The sequence below is a fragment of the Sminthopsis crassicaudata genome, chromosome 3 (genome assembly GCF_048593235.1).
Source record: "Sminthopsis crassicaudata isolate SCR6 chromosome 3, ASM4859323v1, whole genome shotgun sequence".
In the NCBI taxonomy this organism is placed as follows: Eukaryota; Metazoa; Chordata; class Mammalia; order Dasyuromorphia; family Dasyuridae; genus Sminthopsis; species Sminthopsis crassicaudata.
This window is the reverse complement of record NC_133619.1, coordinates 137,019,757-137,040,462: the sequence shown is the minus strand read 5'-3', so window position 1 is coordinate 137,040,462 and position 20,706 is coordinate 137,019,757. Positions and strand designations below refer to the sequence as shown.

The window sequence follows — 20,706 nt, the reverse complement described above, 5'->3', positions numbered from 1 at the left end:
AAATTGTACCTAAGTATGGATTGGTAGAGACCAATGATTCTGATAATGGAATGTACTTTACTTCTATGCTTTTATAAGAACTAATGGGGAGGAATTGTAAATCAAGAGGCAATTTTATATGACTAGGCATCTGCTCTCATCAGGGAAAGTGGAAAGAAGGAATCAGATTCTTAAAAAATAGATTACTAAATTGAAGTTAGAGACTAAATTGCCTTGAACCAAATGTTTGCACTTTGCTTTGTTAAAGAATTAGAACTGTCCTTAGAAGTGATCTGGGATTTTCCTTATATAAGATACGTTTGGTTTATTTTCTTTGGTGGGGAGAAAGAAAAAATACCCTCTTTTGAAAAAAAGGATAAGTTTTAAAGGAATTATAAATTATAAAGGTGCTTTTAGCCCTTAGGATGCAAGGATTGCTGGCCCATACAGAACCTTTGGAGTTTGCAGTTCAAGGGCAGTGGATGCTTTCTAAGTCCTGGAAGAAGCAGAGTGGGAAGGACCTTCCAGTAAATATAAATGACTGAGACAGCAGTCTGAAGAACAGGGTTAAAGGATCTGTGGAGGAACCTCAAAAATGGATTGTTAAGGACAATTTATAATCTCTAAAATTTACTTTGGACCAGGGCAATTAGGAATATTTTTGTGGGAGTGGAGATTAATTGTGCTTAGAGGCATTTTAACAATATTAGTGTAGCACCTGTTATTTATATTTCTAGAAAAATTTATAGGACCCCTTGACTGGAGGAAGTTGAATTAACATTTTTTAGGATGAAGAAATTATTAATGTTAATTCTAATAGGGTTCTTTATTGTGAAATTAGGACAGTATATTTTATATTCTATGTGAGTTTTAATTGGTTATATTGAATCATTTTTTAAAAATTAAAGCTTTATTTTATTTTATTTTTTTATTCAACCATTCTCTAATTGATGGGCATCCATTCAGTTTTCAGTTTCTTGCCACTAAAAAAGAGCTACCACAAACATTTTTGTACATGTGGGTCTCTTTCCCATCTTTAAGTTCTCTTTGGGATATAAATCCAGTAGAAGCACTGCTGGGTCAAAGAGTATGCACAGTTTGATAACTTTTTGAGCATAGTTCCAAATTGTTCTCCAGAATGGTTGGATTGGTTCACAGTTACACCACAATGCATTAGTGTCCCAGTTTCCCCACATCCCCTCCAACATTTGTAATTATCTTTTCCTGTCATCTTAGCCATATATTGAGTCATCTGAAAGCTGTTCCCATTGTTTAGGGAGATTCTGAGAACAATAGTCTATATCTTTGTCCCTTTGAACACCGTTAATATCTGAACATGTTTCCATATAGAATGTTTACTGAGCATCTTAAAGTAAAATGATTTCTCTAATGTTGAATTTAAAATCCATATACTTAGATATGAAGATAAGCTGTGAACTTTTTAGGATGAATCTCTAATTGTTATCAATGCAAGATTATAGTCAAAACTTATTTAGGGTCTGTGATCCTTGAGGGCTAAATTCACCTGAAATTTGATTAATGAGACTTGCTATTTGAGATAAAATCTCTTGGGGTACTATTTGTAGTTTAGAATTCAGATATAATTGTCTGATCGATCATCAGACCTGATAAATAGGAGGGATTGATTGGAATGAACTGACTGAAGATTTTTCATAAGAATGTGAGCTCAACTTATGTCATCATTGTGACTTGAGACTTTGCAATAACAAGTTGAGCTGTATCTAAAATCTACAGGTGTTCCTTTATCTTAGGTAAACAAATATTTGCCTCCTGATCTTCCCTCTACCCCATCTTTTCATTACCATTTAAGAACCTAATACAATAAAGAGTGTACTACTAACTAGTATTCTTTGTTTCTGGGCTCTGGGTAAATTAAAACTCCCCAACCAATGGGAGAGAAAGTCAAAAGGGGGTAGAGACTTTTGGTTAGGGTCTATATAATACTGTATTTTACAATTTGCACTTTGCACTCCTTTACTGAAACCTTGTCTTTGGGGAGTTGTCCTTTCTTGTGGGATCATAATAAATCCTTTTTTTTTTTGTTTTTTACCTTGAGAATCTCTTTTTATAATTTGGGTAAGTGTTGCTATCCCACATAAATTCTATTCCCAGAACCAAGCACAGTACTTGGCACACAGTAGAATTTTTTTGTAATTATTTTTAAATGATTGATTTATTGACAGATATTGAGCTAATTACTAAACAGTTTGAAATCTACATAAACACTACCTTCACCCCTTTCAGAAAAAAAATCTTAAATATTGACTTCTAATGTTAGAAGATTTTTAAAGATTTGTTCTATATACAAAGTGGAAACAAAGAGATCAGCTACTCTGACAAGAGTTGTTTACTATTCCATTACTTTGGGTTGCTAGTAAAGAATAAAGCCTTAGCAAAAGTTCCATAGCTTCATTTTGGCTAAACTTTTGACAGTGAAATGATAGCCATATCTCTATTCACTCCAGTGTAAAAAAAAAAAAAAAAAAAAAAAAAAAAAGAACCATGAATATGTACTTTAGACAGTGTGCTGAGGTAGATAACCTCTGTAAGCTCTGTGGACCAGAAAAAAAATTACATCAGCTGTTCTCTAATAGTTTTGAAAATAACTGCAATAACTCTTGCTAGTGGCCTAAGGCTAAGAAGAAAGCATTACAAGGAACTTCCCTATTCTTCTTCTTTTTCCAAGCTACCAATCAATTAATCAAACACCATCAAGCATTTATTCAGCACCTGTTATGTTCTCCTCATTGCCCTGGGGATACAAAGCCAAAAATAAAACAAGGAATTTACATTGTACTTGAGAAAACAATAGGTACATGTATTAGTATACAAAGATACTAAATGAATCTACTAGAGCTGGAAGAAATGGCAATGTGACTTTTGCATATTATAATCCTTCTATGCTTTTCCATCCTGTGAAAGTTTTTTTCTATGTCTTGTTATTTGTCCTTCAGTGTTGAAGAGGACCTTGACATCAGGGAGGTTATGCCATAACAGGCAAGTGAATTGGATTTAAGTGAGGGAGACCTGGGCAAAGTCACCTGCCTTACTTTCCCTTCCAAAGCCATCTGGGTCCAGTGGCCAGATATAGATTAAGTTGACTGGAGATGGTCTTGAATGAAATAGAAGACTTTAACGATAACCTTTTTTTTTAATTAATTTTTATAATTATAACATTTTCTTTGACAGAACATATGCATAGATACATTTTTTTTACAACATTATCCCTTGTACTCCATTCTGTTCTGAGTTTTTCCCCTCCTTCCATCTACCCCCTCCCCTAGATGGCAGGCATTCCCATACATATTAAATATCTTATAGTATATCCTAGGTACAATATATATGTGCAGAACGGAATTTTGTTGTTGTTGCAAAGGAAGGATTGTATTCGGAAAGGTAAAAATAATCTGAGAGGAGAAACAAAACAAAACAAAACAAACAAACGAACAAAAAAAAAAAACAATGTTCACAGTTTACACTCATTTCCCAGTGTTCCTTTTCTGGATGTAGCTGATTCTGTCCATCAATGATCAATTGGAATTGGATTAGCTCTTCTCTAGATTGAAGATATCCACTTCCATCAAAATACATCATCATACAGTATCATTGTTGAAGTGTATAATGATCTCCTAGTTCTACTCGGTTCACTCAGCATCAGTTGATGTTTCTCCAAGCCTCTCTGTATTCTTCCTGTTGATCATTTCTTACAGAACAATAATATTCCATAATATTCATATACCATAATTTACCCAACCATTCTCCAATTGATGGACATCCATTCATTTTCCAGTTTCTAGCCACTATGAAAAGGCTAGTTTCTAGCCACTATGAAAAACAAACGTTTTGGCACATACAGGTCCCTTTCCCTTCTTTAGTATTTCCTTGGGACATAAGCCCAGTAGTAGTACGGCTGGGTCAAAGGGTATGCACATTTTGATAAATTTTTGGGCATAATTCCAGATTGCTCTCCAGAATGGTTGGATTCTTTCACAACTCCACCAACAATGCATCAATGTCCCACTTTTCCCACAGCCCCTCCAACATTCATCGTTATTTGTTCCTGTCATCTTAGCCAATTTGACAGGTGTGTAATGATATCTCAGAGTTGTCTTAATTTGCATTTCTCTGATCAATAGTGATTTGCAACACTTTCATATGCGTGGAAAGAGTTTTAATTTCATCATCTGAAAATTGTCTGTTCATATCCTTTGACCATTTATCAATTGGAGAATGGCTTGATTTCTTATAAATTAAAGTCAATTCTCTGTATATTTTGGAGATGAGGCCTTTATCAGAACCTTTAACTGTAAAAATGTTTTCCCAATTTGTTACTTCCCTTCTAATCTTGTTTGCATTAGTTTTGTTTGTGTAGAAACTTTTTAACTTGGTGAAATCAAAATTTTCCATTTTGTGATCAATAATGGTCTCTAGTTCTCCCTTGGACACAAACTCCTTCCTCCTCCACAAGTCCGAGAGGTAAATTATCCCATGTTCCTCCAATTTATTTATGATTTCGTTCTTTATGCCTAAATCTTGGACCCATTTTGTTCTTATCTTAATATGTGGTGTTAAATGTGGGTCCATGCCTAATTTCTGCCATGCTACTTTCCAGTTTACCCAGCAGTTTTTGTCAAATAATAAATTCTTATACCAAAAGCTGGGGTCTTTGGGTTTGTCAAATACTAGATTGCTATTTTTATTCACTACCTTGCCCTGTGAACCTAACCTATGCCACTGATCAACTAGTCTATTTCTTAGCCAATACCAAATGATTTTGGAGATTGTTGCTTTATAATATAGTTGTAGATCAGGTACAGCTAGACCACCTTCATTTAATTTTTTCTTTCATTACTTCCCTTGAAATTCTCGACCTTTTGTTGTTCCATATGAATTCTGTTGTTATTTTTTCTAGGTCATTAAAATAGTTTCTTGGGAGTCTGATTGGCATAGCACTAAATAAATAGATTAATTTAGGGAGTATTGTCATCTTAATTTTATTCGCTCGGCCTATCCAAGAGCACTGAATATCTTTCCAATTATTTAAATCTGACTTTATTTTTGTGGCAAGTGTTTTGTAATTTTGCTCATATAATACCTGACTTTCCTTTGGTAGATATATTCCCAAATATTTTATACTATCGACCATTATTTTGAATGGAATTTCTCTTTGTATCTCTTGCTGTTGGATTGTGTTGGTAATGTATAAAAATGCTGAGGATTCATGTGGATTTATTTTGTATCCTGCAACTTTGCTAGAATTCTGAATTATTTCTAATAGCTTTTTAGCAGAGTCTTTGGGATTCGCTAAGTATACCATCATGTCATCTGCAAAGAGTGATAGTTTGATTTCCTCATTTCCTACTTTAATTCCTTGTATCTCTTTCTCGGCTCTTATTGCCAAGGCTAGAGTTTCTAGTACTATATTGAAAAGTAATGGTGATAGTGGGCAACCTTGTTTCACTCCTGATCTTATAGGGAAAGGTTCTAGTTTATCGCCATTACATATGATGTTTACTGAAGGTTTTAAATATATGCTTGTTATTATTTTAAGGAATAGTCCATTTATTCCTATACTCTCAAGCGTTTTTAGTAGGAATGGATGTTGAATTTTATCAAATGCTTTTTCTGCATCTATTGAGATGATCATATGGTTTTTATTAATTTGATTATTAATATGGTCAATTATACTAATAGTTTTCCTAATATTAAACCAATATTAAATTCCTGGTATAAATCCCACTTGGCCAAAGTGTATTGTCCTGGGAATGATTTTCTGAAGTCTATTTGCTAATATCTTATTTAAGATTTTAGCATCAATATTCATTAAGGAAATTGGTCTATATTTTTCTTTCTCAGTTTTGAATCTACTAGGGCATAAAATCCTCAAAATCAAATGCAGTAACACAGAAATAATAAATGCATCCTTTTCAGAACACAATGCAGTCAAAATTACAAATAATAAAAAGCCAGGGGAAAATAGACCAAAAAATGATTGGAAACTAAATAATCTTATACTAAAGAATGATTGGGTAAAACAGCAAATCGTAGACATAATTAATAACTTCACCCAAGAAAATGATAATAATGATATATCATACCAAAATGTGTGCGATACAGCCAAAGCAGTAATAATTGAAAGTTAAAAAAAAAAAAAAAAGCTATTGAAAATTAATTAATAAAACTAAGACTTGGTTCTATGAAAAAACCAACAAAATAGACAAACCCTTAGTAAACCTGATTTAAAAAAGGAAAGAGAAAAAGAAAATGGTTAGTCTTCAAAATGAAAAGGGAGAACTCACCAGTAATGAAGAGGAAATTAGTACAATAGTTAGGATCTACTTTGCTCAACTTTATGCCAATAAATTCGATAACTTAAATGAAATGGAAGAATACCTTCAAAAATATATAGCTTTTAATTAGATCAATTTTTGTTTTGCTTGATCTGAGATGAGGATGGCTACCTCTGCTTTTTTGGCTTTGCCTGAAGCATAGTAGATTCTGCTCCATCCTTTTACTTTTAGTTTGAATGTATCATCCTGTTTCAGGTGTGTTTCCTGTAAACAACATATTGTAGGATTCTGACTTTTAATCCAGTCTGCTAACTGCTTCCTCTTTATGAGGGAGTTTACCCCATTCACATTTATGGTTAGAATGACTAATTCTATATTGCTTGCCATCCTGTTAACCCCTGGTTAAGTTTTTCTCTTTTCCTTCCCTCTTACCCCCCTACCCAGTATTAAACTTGTGAACACCACTTGCTTTTCACAGCCCTCCCTTTTTAGTATCCCTCCCCCACCTTAAAATTCCTCCCCTTATTTTATCCTTTTTCCTCACAATTTCTGTATTCCCTTCCCCTTAGCTTGCTCCTTCCCTCTCACTTTTCAATGAAGTGGAAGAAGTTTCAGCATAAATCGAATATGTCTAATGATACACACTATGTTCATCTCCCTCCTTTCTTTCTCTCAGATATAATAGGTTACCTTTGCCTCTTCATGAGATGTCGTACCACCACTTTACACTTTTTTATGATATAATTTCCTTTTCACCTCTAGTTTCTAGGACAAATTATGCATATATTTTTTTACATATGGCAGAAGTATAGTTCTCAAGATTTCTTTTTACCTTTTTAGAAATCTCTTGAGTTCTGTATTTGAAGATCAAACGTTTTATGTAGGTCTGGTTTTTTTCATCAAGAATAGATGGAATTCATTTATTTTGTTAAATGTCCATCTTCTTCCCTGGAAAAAAATGCTCACTTTTGCTGGGTAAGTTATTCTTGGCTGCATACCAAGTTTCTTAGCCTTTCATAATCTCATGTTCCAGGCCCTTCATTCTTTTAATATGGACGCTGCTAGATCCTCAGTTATCCTTATTGTGGCTCCTCCATATCTGAATTGCTTTTTTCTAGCAGCTTCCAGTATTTTTTTCCTTTGTCTGATGGTTCTTGAACTTGGCCACTATATTTCTTGGTGTTTTGATTTTAGGGTCCCTTTCAGTAGGTGACTGATGAATTTTTTCAATGTCTATTTTTTACCCTTTTCCCAAACGTCTGGATAGTTCTCTTTGATAATTGCCTTGAAAATGGTGTCCAGGCTCTTTTTTTTCCTCACATTTTTCAGGGAGTCCGATTATTCTCAAATTGTCTCTCTTGGATCTGTTTTCCAGGTCTGTTGTCTTTCTAATAAGGTACTTGACATTCTTTTCAAATGTTTCATTTCTCTGGTTTTGCTTGACTACTTCTTGGTTTCTCTTTGAGTCATTCATTTCTACCTGTTCAAGTCTAATTTTCAATGATATATTTTCTTCACTCACTTTTTTTTATATCTTTTTGTAATTGTCCAATTGTGTTTTTAAGTGAGTTTTTTTCTTCTATGGATTTTTTTTCCATTTTATCCATTTTATTTTTTAGAGAGCTGTTTTCTTTATCCAGCTCACTAATTTTATTTCTCAATGATTTGATCTCTTTATCTACTCTGGATAACTTCTCCAGGCTCTCTTGCTAAGCTTTCCTTTCCTTTTCCCATTTCTTTTCTAGCTCTCTTGTGAGAGCCTTTTTGATTTCCTCTATGAGATTCTTTTGTATTGAGGAGCAGCTCATATCCCCCTTAGGGGATTCCTCTGGGGACAGTCTGTTTTTAGTGTCCTCAGTATTTGAAGACTGTTCTCTCTCCATACAGAAGCTATCAATGGTTAGAGCCCTTTTGAATTTTTTGTTCATTTTGTCAGAGCAGAATCGAAGAAAACAAATTGACAAGAGAAACAATTGGTCTGTTTTAGGGGGGCTGGGGCTGGATGGTGTTAATGGGCTTCCTCTACAGACTGGGGGGGAGGGCAGCAGCGAGCCACTAATAGGACAGTGATGGCTGAGCTGTGTCTGAGCTCTGAGGCTCTGAGGACGTGCTCAGTCACTCTGGGTGGGGGTGGAGGTGGCCGGAATAAGAGTGATGCTAGCTTACTGGGGTTTTATTCTTCACCTCTGGTGTTTACACCCTCTCCACTGCTCCTGGCTTGCTGCCAAGATGGAACATCCACACTGGGTAAAAGTCTTTTTGCAGAAACGGCAGAGATCATACACCTCCCCCTGTGGTCTGAGCTGTGTGAGCTGCCTGTCTCACTCTGGCTTTCCTGCACTCAATCTGCATCCAGTCTGTTTGACCCTCCCCCGAGCAAACACAAACTTTCTCTGGCGAATTTTAAGGATGTGGTCTGTTGGTGGTTATTTGTGGGTTTCTTTTCCGGTCAAGCATTAACTCCGAGGCTTGTCAGGAAGTAAGTCCTGAGAGAAAACACTTAGCTCAAGCAGCTGTCTGCCTCCAAGCCGCCATCTTGGCCGGAAGTCCAACTTTAACCTTAACAATCTATAACTTAAACTCATGTTCTACTTGTATCCTCTGAGGATCTGAGGGCTGTGTATATGTCTCTGTGTGTTTATATACATATACACATGTATACATACATACATATGCCTTATGATTTATATAATATCCAAGCAAATGAATGCTAGAATTTGGGTAATAGGAATTATTTGTCTGTTTGAACTTTCTTGTGTGGATAGTCAAATCACACTACTGAATCTTTCTGTATGGATTTATTTCACCAATGTGCAGAGTCCCAGGACTCAGAATCAAAGAGAAGAATCTGGAAGACCTCACCACCCATTGGGAAACTCTCTGCAACATGGACTGTTATTTCTCCATTATTCAGGGGTAGGTACTTTTGAGAAGCATACGTTTCCCTGATGTTCTCAATATTTTTGTAAAAGTTATTGCTTTAATGGTTGGTGGAGTTGTGACCTGATCCAATCATTCTAGAGAACAATTTAGAACTGTGCCCAAAGGGCTATAAAACTGTGTATACCCTTTGATCCAGTATTGTCACTACTGTGTATATATTTTAAAGGATCATAAAAAATAGAAAAGGACCCACATGTGTCAAAAAAATGTTTGCAGCAGCTCTTTTAGTGGCATGGCATTGGAAATTGAGTAGATGGTCATCAATTGGGGAATAGCTGAATAAATTATGGTATATAAATGTAATGAGATATTATTATTCTATAAGAAATGATGAGCAAACTGATTTCAGAAAAGCCTGGAAAGACTTAGGCAAATTGATGCTGAGTAAAATCAGCAGAACCAGGAAAACACTGTACATACTATGTTTGTGTATCCAATTTTGATAGATTTAGCTCTTTGCAGCAATGTGGTGATCCAAGACAATTCCAATAGCGTTGGAATGGGAAACACCATTCTCATCCAGAAAGAGAACTATAGAGACTGAATGTGGATTGAAGCACAGTATTTTCACTTTTTTGTTATTGTTTGTTTGCTTTTTCTTTCTTGTTTGTTTTTGTATTTTTTGATTTTTTTTTGTACATAAAATTTAAGAGTATTGCATAATTTATGTAAGATTATTTAGTCTTAAGAAGGGAGGAAGAAAAAATTTTGGAGCACAGAATCTTACAAAAATGAATGTTGAAAACTATTATATGCATTTGGAAAAATAAAATACTATTGAGGGAAAAAATCAAATAAAATTATGATTTTTGTTTAAGAGAGGAATTGGAGTCACTGAAAGGACTTTCCAATTTCCTAAGGGCAATCCAGATTTTAGACCTCTTATTTTAAATGTCATAACTGTAGTGAATTTTAAATTTTTGAGGATATTTATTGTTATTGTCTGTAATTTGCAGTTGATTCTTCTCTTAGTTTTTTTTTTTTTTTTTTTTAAGTTGGAATTTTACCATGTTTTCATCCCTTATCACTTGCTAGGGAAGGTTACACTTCTCAATCATCACCAAAAGAATCCCTGTGCAAAGGTAACTTTGGGATAACTTTTAGTTGATTGTAAAGCAAAAAATTGATTTAATAAAAAAAGCAAAAAATTTGGCTGCAATAATATAAATGGATATTTCTTTGAATGGAAGGACACAGTTCTACTATATCCTTTGCTCATCAATCTCTATGTAATATAATGTGGTCCATTCTGAATGCTCTGTTTTATGAGAAAACTGAAAAAAAGATCTTGAATGCACTTTCTTAGTGTAGGTGATACCTGAAGTGTAATCATCAAAATCAATCTTTCTCACATGGAATTTAAATGCACCATACTTATGTTTTCATATACACACATACATACACACATGAATGACAGTGAAGTGGAAATATATGTCCTGGGAGAAGAAATTGCCTAATTTAGGAATCTTTCAAGATCTTGGGTTGTCAACTTGAAGGAACCTCTATCTAGTTATCATATAGCACACCTAGTACAAACTTGAACACATCAAGTTGGGTTGTAAATAAAACAAGTGACAAGTATGATGATTTTTTTTTTATTTCCAATAATATAATTTGTGAATCTGCCATATATTTTGGTGAAAACATTTATTCTGTTCAACCCTTAATGTTTTGCCCAGTTCAGAGACTTTGAACTTCCTTTGTAATATAAATAAAAGTACATCTTTTGGTCTTGATGGGGGTTGAGGTCCCTTTAAGATTCCTTTCTGATTTCTCAACCCCCATGGCTGAATATCCAGGTCCAGCCCCCACTGGATTGGAGCTGGCTTGGGTTTTCTCAGCCCCACACAAACCTTTTCTTCCTTATCTGAAAAGCCTGCCAAGAACTTGTAACTGCCTACAATCTCCTTCTAGGTATAAAAGAGCAAAACTGGAGCTCTCTCTCTTTGCAGGAGCCCTTCCCCCCCAAAACATGGTATCCTTTTGGCCATGTAAGGGTTCCTGCCCTTCCAACATCCACCTCAGACTCTGGCATCTTTCTGACTGAGCTTTACTTCCAAATTTCTATAATAAACCTTTTATTTAAAAGTGTAGGTTTTCGGGCCTGTAAATTCATTTACATGGGGCACTGTGCCTCATGGGATCTTTGCACCAACAAACGGGGTTCCCCATTTCCTTTCTCTCATCAGTCTGACCAGTTTCAGAATGAATTGACTGAAGATATGGTTTCCATAAGGATACATAGATCACTTTATCCTTCATAGTTATATTTAGTTCCAGAGAGCAGTGAGCTAGCACAGTAGATAGAGCACCTTCTTGAGTTCAAATCTGGTTTCAGATACTAGTTGTGTCACTTAACAAGTGCAAGTCACTTAAAACTGTTTGTCTCAATTCCTCACCTGTAAAATGTTCTGGAGAAAAAAAATGTCAAATTACTCCAAACTATTTGCCAAGAAAGAAAACCCCAAATAGAATCATAGACAGACATGACTGATATAATATAGCAATAACAAATCCCTACTGCCCACTCAAAAAAATGTAATTTCTTTTTATTTTTCCCTTTAATTCTTGTCATTCCTTATAACTTGTATCCCCTGAGTCAATAATTGAATATTAAATAAAACAGTTAGACATATTTATAAATCATTCTTATGGTTGCCAGGCCTACTTATTATAAGTGAGCTGATGATGAGCATTAGATGACTAGTTTGATTGTGATTGTGATTGTTAACTTGAAATCTCTGTTTCAACTGATCTTCCTAAAAGGCTGAGCTACCTTGTCCTTTTCAGGCACAATTTCTATTATATTCAATTCAAAAAACATTTATGAATTACCTTCCCTATGCTAGGGTTAGGGTCTATGCTAGGGCCAGCTACCTTTTGAAATAAACTTCTTAACACCTTGGAAGTCTACCTGTTCCATCAGTTAAGACTTACATATTTATTGGATTTACCTTTCCCTCCCCAGATTTACTTTTTCATGAATCTCTGTTTTTCCATGGACCACTTTCTGTGGTAATGGAACAGAAATTAAATTGACTGCATCCGGTGATTCTAGTGAGTAAAAAAAAAAAAAAAAAAAAAAAAAAAAAAAAAAAAAAAAAAAAAAAACTAACACTAAATTCCATTAATACACACATTTATGCACTTTTACATGAACAAACACAATATTCTAAGGGCAGTGTTTTTTGTTTTTTGTTTTTTTTTTTTTTATTTACTAAATTATGAGCCCACACTAATTCAAAGTACAGGGAGCTAGCTAATGGAGTACTGGAGAGGGTAGTAAGAGCCAGTTGACTATTTTTGTCTATGCTAATTATGTGGCAGAAAAAGAAAAAATATCCATCTCTATTTAAACAGTGTAGTTCATTATGCAGTAGAGAATGTACAGCATATTTATATTTATCATGGGTTATATGTATAAATTATATAAGAAAAAAATACAACTTTATTTTTATTAGCCTCTAATTTAGTAGTAGATAAAATTTAGTATTTTATAAAATTATGAATGTAACAAACATACCACACTATATTAACAGAAATGTTAGTAGAACCTTTGACTGTGTCATTAATAGAAATAAAAATATCCTTATATCATATTACAATTATTTAGACATCTCAAAATATCATTTTTGTTCAGCAATACTTAAAATTGCTCTGCTGATTGGAACCACTGCTAGTTGGCATGTGTGTGTGACACTCTGGTATGGACCTAGATAGTTGGCTAATTACATCACATCAACATATATAGACAAGAAAAGTAATTCGTGCCATCTAGCAGTAGGTCTGATACTTATCGTAATTTGAAATACTGCTATATAAAAGATGAGAAATTTGTGAATAAGCACAAAATGTACATATACATATGTACATATATATGTATATATTTATATATATACACACATACAACTACAAATAAGTATCTACATTGATGTATATATAGCAGATCATGTAGGTTATTGGAAACATAGCTCTATATACTTAGGAAGTATAGGTCTCTAGAGGAAAAGCTGGGTCTCTGTTTTTGTCACTGATCATAGACATAACTGAGTTTAGAGATTTTTAGAGATTTTGAATCATATGAAAGTGGAAAAGAGCATCATTGAAAAATTCAGTAGATATTTTAAATACCCTTTCTTCTGTTCTCAATGGTGGCTAATTTTAAGCGAAGAAAATGAGGGTGGGTAGAAAACAATATAAAGATTCTGGTGTGAGATGTGGTGTCACTCAGTATAAAGAATATGAACTCAGTGAGGCAAGGATCATATCAATTTTTGTCTTGTATTCCAGTCATCACTTATTAAATACTTATTGAATTAAATTTTAATGGCAAACTTGAACCAGGAGCTATGGCAAGAAGGATAAATATGTGCCTGTCCATGGTTTGTAATCACTAATATCTGGACTTTCGTTTTCAAAGGAATCAGGCTCTTTTTAACCTCATGGGTACCACATATCCCACAAAAGAATGTGCTTTTTAAGTAATGTTCTTGTCAAGAACGAGCTAGCTGAGATTGTTTGCCAGGGTCCCTCTCTTTCACTACAAACAGGTTTCTATTTTCCAGAGCATTTTTCTTTTCTTTTTCTTTCTTTTTTTTATGCATGAGTAATTTTTTTATAACATTATCCCTTGTATTCATTTTTCCAAATTTTCCCCTCCCTCTCTCTACTCCCTCCACTAGGTGACAGGCAATCCCATACATTTTAAATGTGTTACAGTATAACCTAGATACAATATATGTGTGTAAATACCATTTTCTTGTTGCACTTTAAGTATTAGATTCCAAAGGTAAAAGTAACCTGGGTAAATAGACAGTAGTGCTAACAATTTACATTCACTTTCCAGTGTTCCTTCGCTGGGGGTAGTTGTTTCTGTCCATCATTGATCAACTGGAAGTGAGTTGGATCTTCTTTATGCTGAAGATATCCACTTCCATCAGAATACATCTTCATACAGCATTATTGTTGAAGTGTACAGCGATCTTATGGTTCTGTTCATTTCACTCAGCAACAGTTCATGTAAGTCTCTCCAAACCTTTCTGAATTCATGCTGCTGGTCATTTCTTACAAAGCAATTATATTCCATAACCTTCAGATACCATAATTTACCCAACCATTCTCCAATTGATGGACATCCATTCATCTTCCAGTTGCTAGCCACTACATAAAGGGCTAACACAAACATTTGGGCACATACAGGTCCCTTTCCCCTCTTTAGTATTTCTTTGGAATGTAAGCCCAATAGCAGCACTGCTGAATAAAAAAGGTTATGCACAGTTTGATAACTTTTTGAGCATAGTTCCAAATTGCTCTCCAGAAAGTCCAGATTCTTTCACAGTTCCACCAACAATGTATAAGTGTCCCAGTTTTCCCACATCCCCTACAACATTCATCATTATTTGTTCCTTTCATCTTAGCCAATCTGACAGGCGTGTAATGTTACCTCACAGTTGTCTTAATTTGCATTTCTCTGATCAATAGTGATTTGGAACACTCTTTCATATGAGTGGAAATAGTTTTAATTTCATCATCTGAAAATTGTCTGTTCATATCCTTTGACCATTTATCAATTGGAGAATGGCTTGATTTCTTATAAATTAAAGTCAATTCTCTGTATATTTTGGAGATGAGGCCTTTATAGGAACCTTAACTGTAAAAATGTTTTCCCAATTTGTTACTTCCCTTCTAATCTTGTTTGCATTAGTTTTGTTTGTGTAGAAACTTTTTAATTTGGTGTAATCAAAATTTTCTATTTTGTGATCAATAATGGTCTCTAGTTCTCCCTTGGACACAAACTCCTTCCTCCTCCACAAGTCTGAGAGGTAAACCATCCCATGTTCCTCCGATTTATCTATGATTTCGTTCTTTATGCCTAAATCTTGGACCCATTTTGATCTTATCTTAGTATATGGTGTTAAATGTGGGTCCATGCCTAATTTCTGCCATGCTACTTTCCAGTTTACCCAGCAGTTTTTGTCAAATAATAAATTCTTATACCAAAAGCTGGGGTCTTTGGGTTTGTCAAATACTAGATTGCTATTTTTATTCACTATCTTGCCCTGTGAACCTAACCTATGCCACTGATCAACTAGTCTATTTCTTAGCCAATACCAAATGGTTTTGGTGACTGATGCTTTATAATACAGTTCTAGATCAGGTACAGCTAGACCACCTTCACTTAATTATTTTTCATTACTTCCCTTGAAATTCTCGACCTTTTGTTGTTCCATATGAATTCTGTTGTTATTTTTTCTAGGTTATTAAAATAGTTTCTTGGAAGTCTGATTGGTATAGCACTAAATAAATAGATTAGTTTAGGGAGTATTGTCATCTTAATTTTATTCACTCGGCCTATCCAAAAGCACTGAATGTCTTTCCAATTATTTAAATCTGACTTTATTTTTGTGGCAAGTGTTTTGTAATTTTGCTCATATAATTCCTGACTCTCCTTTGGTAGATATATTCCCAAATGTTTTATACTATCCACCATTATTTTGAATGGAATTTCTCTTTGTATCTCTTGCTGTTGGATTGTGTTGGTAATGTATAAAAATGCTGAGGATTCATGTGGATTTATTTTGTATCCTGCAACTTTGCTAAAATTCTGAATTATTTCTAATAGCTTTTTAGCAGAGTCTTTGGGGTTCTCTCAGTATACCATCATGTCATCTGCAAAAAGTGATATTTGCTTTCCTCATTTCCTACTCCAATTCCTTGAATCTCTTTCTTGGCTCTTATTGCCAAGGCTAGAGTTTCTAGTACTATATTGAATAGTAATGGTGATAGTGGGCAACCTTGTTTCACTCCTGATCTTACAGGGAAAGGTTCTAGTTTATCACCATTACATATGATGTTTACTGAAGGTTTTAAATATATGCTCGTTATTATTTTAAGGAATAGTCCATTTATTTCTATACTTTCAAACATTTTTAGTAGGAATGGATGTTGGATTTTATCAAATGCCTTTTCTGCATCTATTGAGATGATCATATGGTTTTTATTAATTTGATTATTAATATGGTCAATTATACTAATAGTTTTCCTAATATTAAACCAGCCCTGCATTCCTGATATAAATCCCACTTGGTCATAGTGTATTATCCTGGGGATGATTTTCTGAAGTCTTTTTGCTAATATCTTATTTAAGATTTTAGCATCAATATTCATTAAGCAAATTGGTCTATAGTTTTCTTTCTCAGTTTTCGATCTACCTGGTTTAGGTATCAGTACCATGTCTGTGTCATAGAAGGAATTTGGTAGGACTCCTTCAATCCCTATTTTTTCAAATAGTTTACATAGCATTGGAGTTAGTTGTTCTTTAAATGTTTGGTAGAATTCACCTGTAAATCCAACTGGTCCTGGGGACTTTTTCTTAGGAAGTTGGTTAATAGCTTGGTTTATTTCTTTTTCTGAGATGGGACTATTTAGACTACTTACTTCTTCCTCTGTTAATCTGGGCAAGCTATATTTTTGAAGGTATTCTTCCATTTCTTTTAAGTTATCGAATTTATCGGCATAAAGTTGAGCAAAGTAGCTCCTAACTATTGTTCTAATTTCCTCTTCATTAGTGGTGAGTTCACCGTTTTCATTGTCAAGACTATCAATTTGCTTTTTCTCTTTCCTTTTTTTAATCAGGTTTACTAAGGGTTTGTCTATTTTGTTGGTTTTTTCATAGAACTAACTCTTCGTTTTATTAATTAATTCAATAGTTTTTTTACTTTCAATTTTATTGATCTCACCTTTTATTTTTTGAATTTCAAGTTTTGTGTTTGTCTGGGGGTTTTTAATTTGTTCCTTTTCTAGCAATTTGAGTTGTAAGCCCAATTCGTTGGCCCTCTCTTTCTCTATTTTATGCAAGTAGGCCTGTAGAGATATAAAACCTCCCCTTATTACTGCTTTGGCTGTATCGCACACATTTTGGTATGATGTCTCATTATTATCATTTTCTTGGGTGAAGTTATTAATTAGGTCTATGATTTGCTATTTTACCCAATCATTCTTTAGTATAAGATTATTTAGTTTCCAATTATTTTTTGGTCTATTTTCCCCTGGCTTTTTATTAAATGTAATTTTGATTGCATTGTGGTCTGAAAAGTATGCATTTACTATTTCTGCCTTACTGCATTTGATTTTGAGGTTTTTATGCCCTAGTATATGATCAATTTTTGTATAGGTTCCATGAGCTGCTAAGAAGAAAGTATATTCCTTTCTGTCTCCATTTAGCTTTCGCCAAAGATCTATCATATCAAACTTTTCTAGTATTCTATTTACCTCTTTGACTTCTTTCTTATTTATTTTGTGGTTTGATTTATCTAATTCTGAGAGTGCAAGGTTGAGATCTCCCACTATTATAGTTTTGCTATCTATTTCCTCTTGCAGCTCTCTTAATTTCTCTTTTAAGAATTTAGATGCTGCACCACTTGGTGGGTATATGTTTAATATTGATACTGCTTCATTATTGATGCTACCCTTTAGCAGGATATAATGCCCTTCCTTATCTCTTTTAATTAGATCAATTTTTGTTTTTGCTTGATCTGAGATGAGGATGGCTACTCCTGCTTTTTTGGTTTTGCCTGAAGCATAATAGATTCTGCTCCACCCTTGTACATTTAGTTTGAATGTATCACCCTGTTTCAGTTGTGTTTCCTGTAAACAACATATAGTAGAACTCTGACTTTTAATCCAGTCTGCTAACAGCTTCCTCTTTTTGAGGCAGTTTGCCCCATTCACATTTATGGTTAGAAGGACTAATTCTATATTGCTTGCCATCTTATTATCGCCTGCTTTTCTCCTTTCCTTTCCTCTTACCCCCCTACCCAGTATTAAACTTGTGAACACCACTTGCTTTTCCCAGCCCTCCCTTTTTATGATCCTTCCCCCACCTTAAAGTTCCTCCCCTTATTTTACCCCTTTTCCTCACAATTTCTGTATTCCCTTCCCCTTAGCTTACTCCTTCCCTTTCACTTTTCAATGAAGTGGAAGAAGTTTCACCATAAATCGAATATGTCTATTGATACACACTATGTTCATCTCCCTCCTTTCTTTCTCTCAGATATAATAGGTTACCTTTGCCTCTTCATGAGATGTAGTACCACCACTTTATACTTTTTTATGATATAATTTCCTTTCCACCTCTAGTTTCTAAGACAAATTGTACATATGTTCTTTACATATTTTTTTGGCAGAAGTATAGTTCTCAAGATTTCTTTTTACCTTTTTAGAAATCTCTTGAGTTTTGTATTTGAAGATCAAACCTTTTATGTAGGTCTGGTTTTTTCATCAAAAATAGATGGAATTCATTTATTTTGTTAAATGTCCATCTTCTTCCCTGGAAAACGATGCTCATTCTTGCTGGGTAAGTTATTCTTGGCTGCATACCAAGTTCCTTAGCCTTTCAGAATATCATGTTCCAGGCCCTTCATTCTTTTAATATGGACGCTGCTAGATCCTCAGTTATCCTTATTGTGGATCCTCCATATCTGAATTGATTTTTTCTAGCAGCTTCCAATATCTTTTCCTTTGTCTGATGGTTCTTGAACTTGGCCACTATATTTCTTGGTGTTTTGATTTTAGGGTCCCTTTCAGTAGGTGATTGATGAATTTTTTCAATGTCTATTTTACCCTCTGTTTCCAGAACGTCTAGGCAGTTCTCTTTGATAATTGCCTTGAAAATGGTGTCCAAGCTCTTTTTTCCTCACATTTTTTCAGGGAGTCCGATTATTCTCAAATTGTCTCTCCTGGATCTGTTTTCCAGGTCTGTTGTCTTTCTTTTTTTTTTTTTTTTTTTTTTTTTTTTTTGTCAAAAAGCCATTAATTTATTGAGAGTACATTCTGTCCCGACCACATGGTTCCCTGCCCTCCCAGCCTATGTCCAACTCCTTGGTCATTTCTGTCGTTTGTAGATCTTCTTCGCCATTTCCAAAAAGATAGAGGGGGGAAGAGGGGATGAATGCCTTTCAATGAGCCCCATCAATCTACTGTAACTTTCTTCCTCAAACTTGGTGAAAAAAGCAGGCAATTCAAGTTTCTCATACAGTTCCTTTACTTTGGCAACTTTCTCTGGGTCTTTCTGTCCATAACTCTCCTCCAGCATCTTTCTTTGCTCTGAAGATGCCAGCTGAAGGCACTTCACCACCAGCCAGCTGCATTTGTTGTCCTGGATGTCAGTGCCAATCTTGCCAGTCACACTGGGGTCACCAAAAAGGTCAAGATAATCATCCTGAATTTGAAAAAATTCCCCCATCTCCAGAAGGATGGTCTTGGCATTGGCGTGTTCTTTCTCCCCATCTATACCTGCCATGAACATAGCGGCAGCAAATGGTAAATAGAAGGAGTAGAAAGCTGTCTTGTATTTGACAATGGTCTTATATCTCTGCTCACTGAATCTGTTAAGATCCACCTTATCCTGAGGGGCTGTGATGAGATCCAGCGTCTGACCAATCTCAGTCTGGTAAGTGGTCTGAAGGAAAAGTTCAATGAGATTCAAGTAATAGGGCTGCCCACGGCAGTAATGCTTCAGCAGGCGGTAGATACAGGCTTCCAATAACATGGCATCATTGATGGCATCCAAGCCAATGCCAGGCTTCTCATACCAGCATGGCTGTCCCCGGCGGGTAAGGGAAGAATCCATGATGTCATCTGCTACTAAGAAGAAAGCCTGGAGCAACTCCACACACCAGCCCACTGCTAGTGCTCTTTGTAGACTGTCAGCATCCTGTTTTTGGGGTTCCACCAGCTCCCGGAAGACCATGAGCACTGACAAGCCTCGGTTGTATTTTCCCCCAAGAGCGTTGTACTCTAGGACCTCCTTGAGCCTGGCTACGGCATCTCCCACTTCAGGATGCTCCATGCCATCTTCTGTCAGGATCTTTACTATCTGGGAGAAATGCTGGACAAAATCTTGCTTCTCCTGGGCAAAAACTGATTTCTGATCTCCATTCATTCTGGCAACGGGATGCAGCCACAGCCTTCTCTCAAGGGTTGGGCTCTGTTGTCTTTCTAATAAGGTACTTGACATTCTTTTCAATTGTTTCATTTCTCTGGTTTTGCTTGACTACCTCTTGGTTTCTCCTTGAGTCATTCATTTCTACTTGTTTGAGTCTAATTTTCAATGATGTATTTTCTTCACTCACTTTTTTTATATCTTTTTGTAATTGTCCAATTGTATTTTTAAATGAGTTTTTTCCTTCTATGGAATTTATTTCCATTTTATCCATTTTATTTTTTAGAGAGCTGTTTTCTTTTTCCAGCTCACTAATCCTGTTTTCCTTGGAGTTGTTTACCTTTTCCAGCTCACTAATCTTGTTTCTCCATGATTTGATTTCTTTATCCACTCTGTCTTTAAATGCATGGGATGACTTCTCCAGCCTCTCTTGCCAAGCTTCCCTTTCTTTTCCCATTTCTCTTCCAGCTCTCTTGTGAGAGCCTTTTTGATTTCCTCTATGAGATTCTTTTGTATTGAGGAGCAGCTCAT

At 35.0% G+C, this 20,706-nt stretch overlaps 1 protein-coding gene across 1 annotated transcript; it reads right to left on the bottom strand.

Annotated features, from left to right (window-relative positions):
- Positions 1-18,997: 18,997 nt before the first annotated feature.
- Positions 18,998-20,213, bottom strand: LOC141560715 (farnesyl pyrophosphate synthase-like). The gene has a single exon (XM_074299343.1). The coding sequence runs from the start codon at positions 20,173-20,175 to the stop codon at positions 19,117-19,119; it is 1,059 nt and encodes a 352-aa protein (XP_074155444.1). The 5' UTR covers positions 20,176-20,213; the 3' UTR covers positions 18,998-19,116.
- Positions 20,214-20,706: the final 493 nt, after the last annotated feature.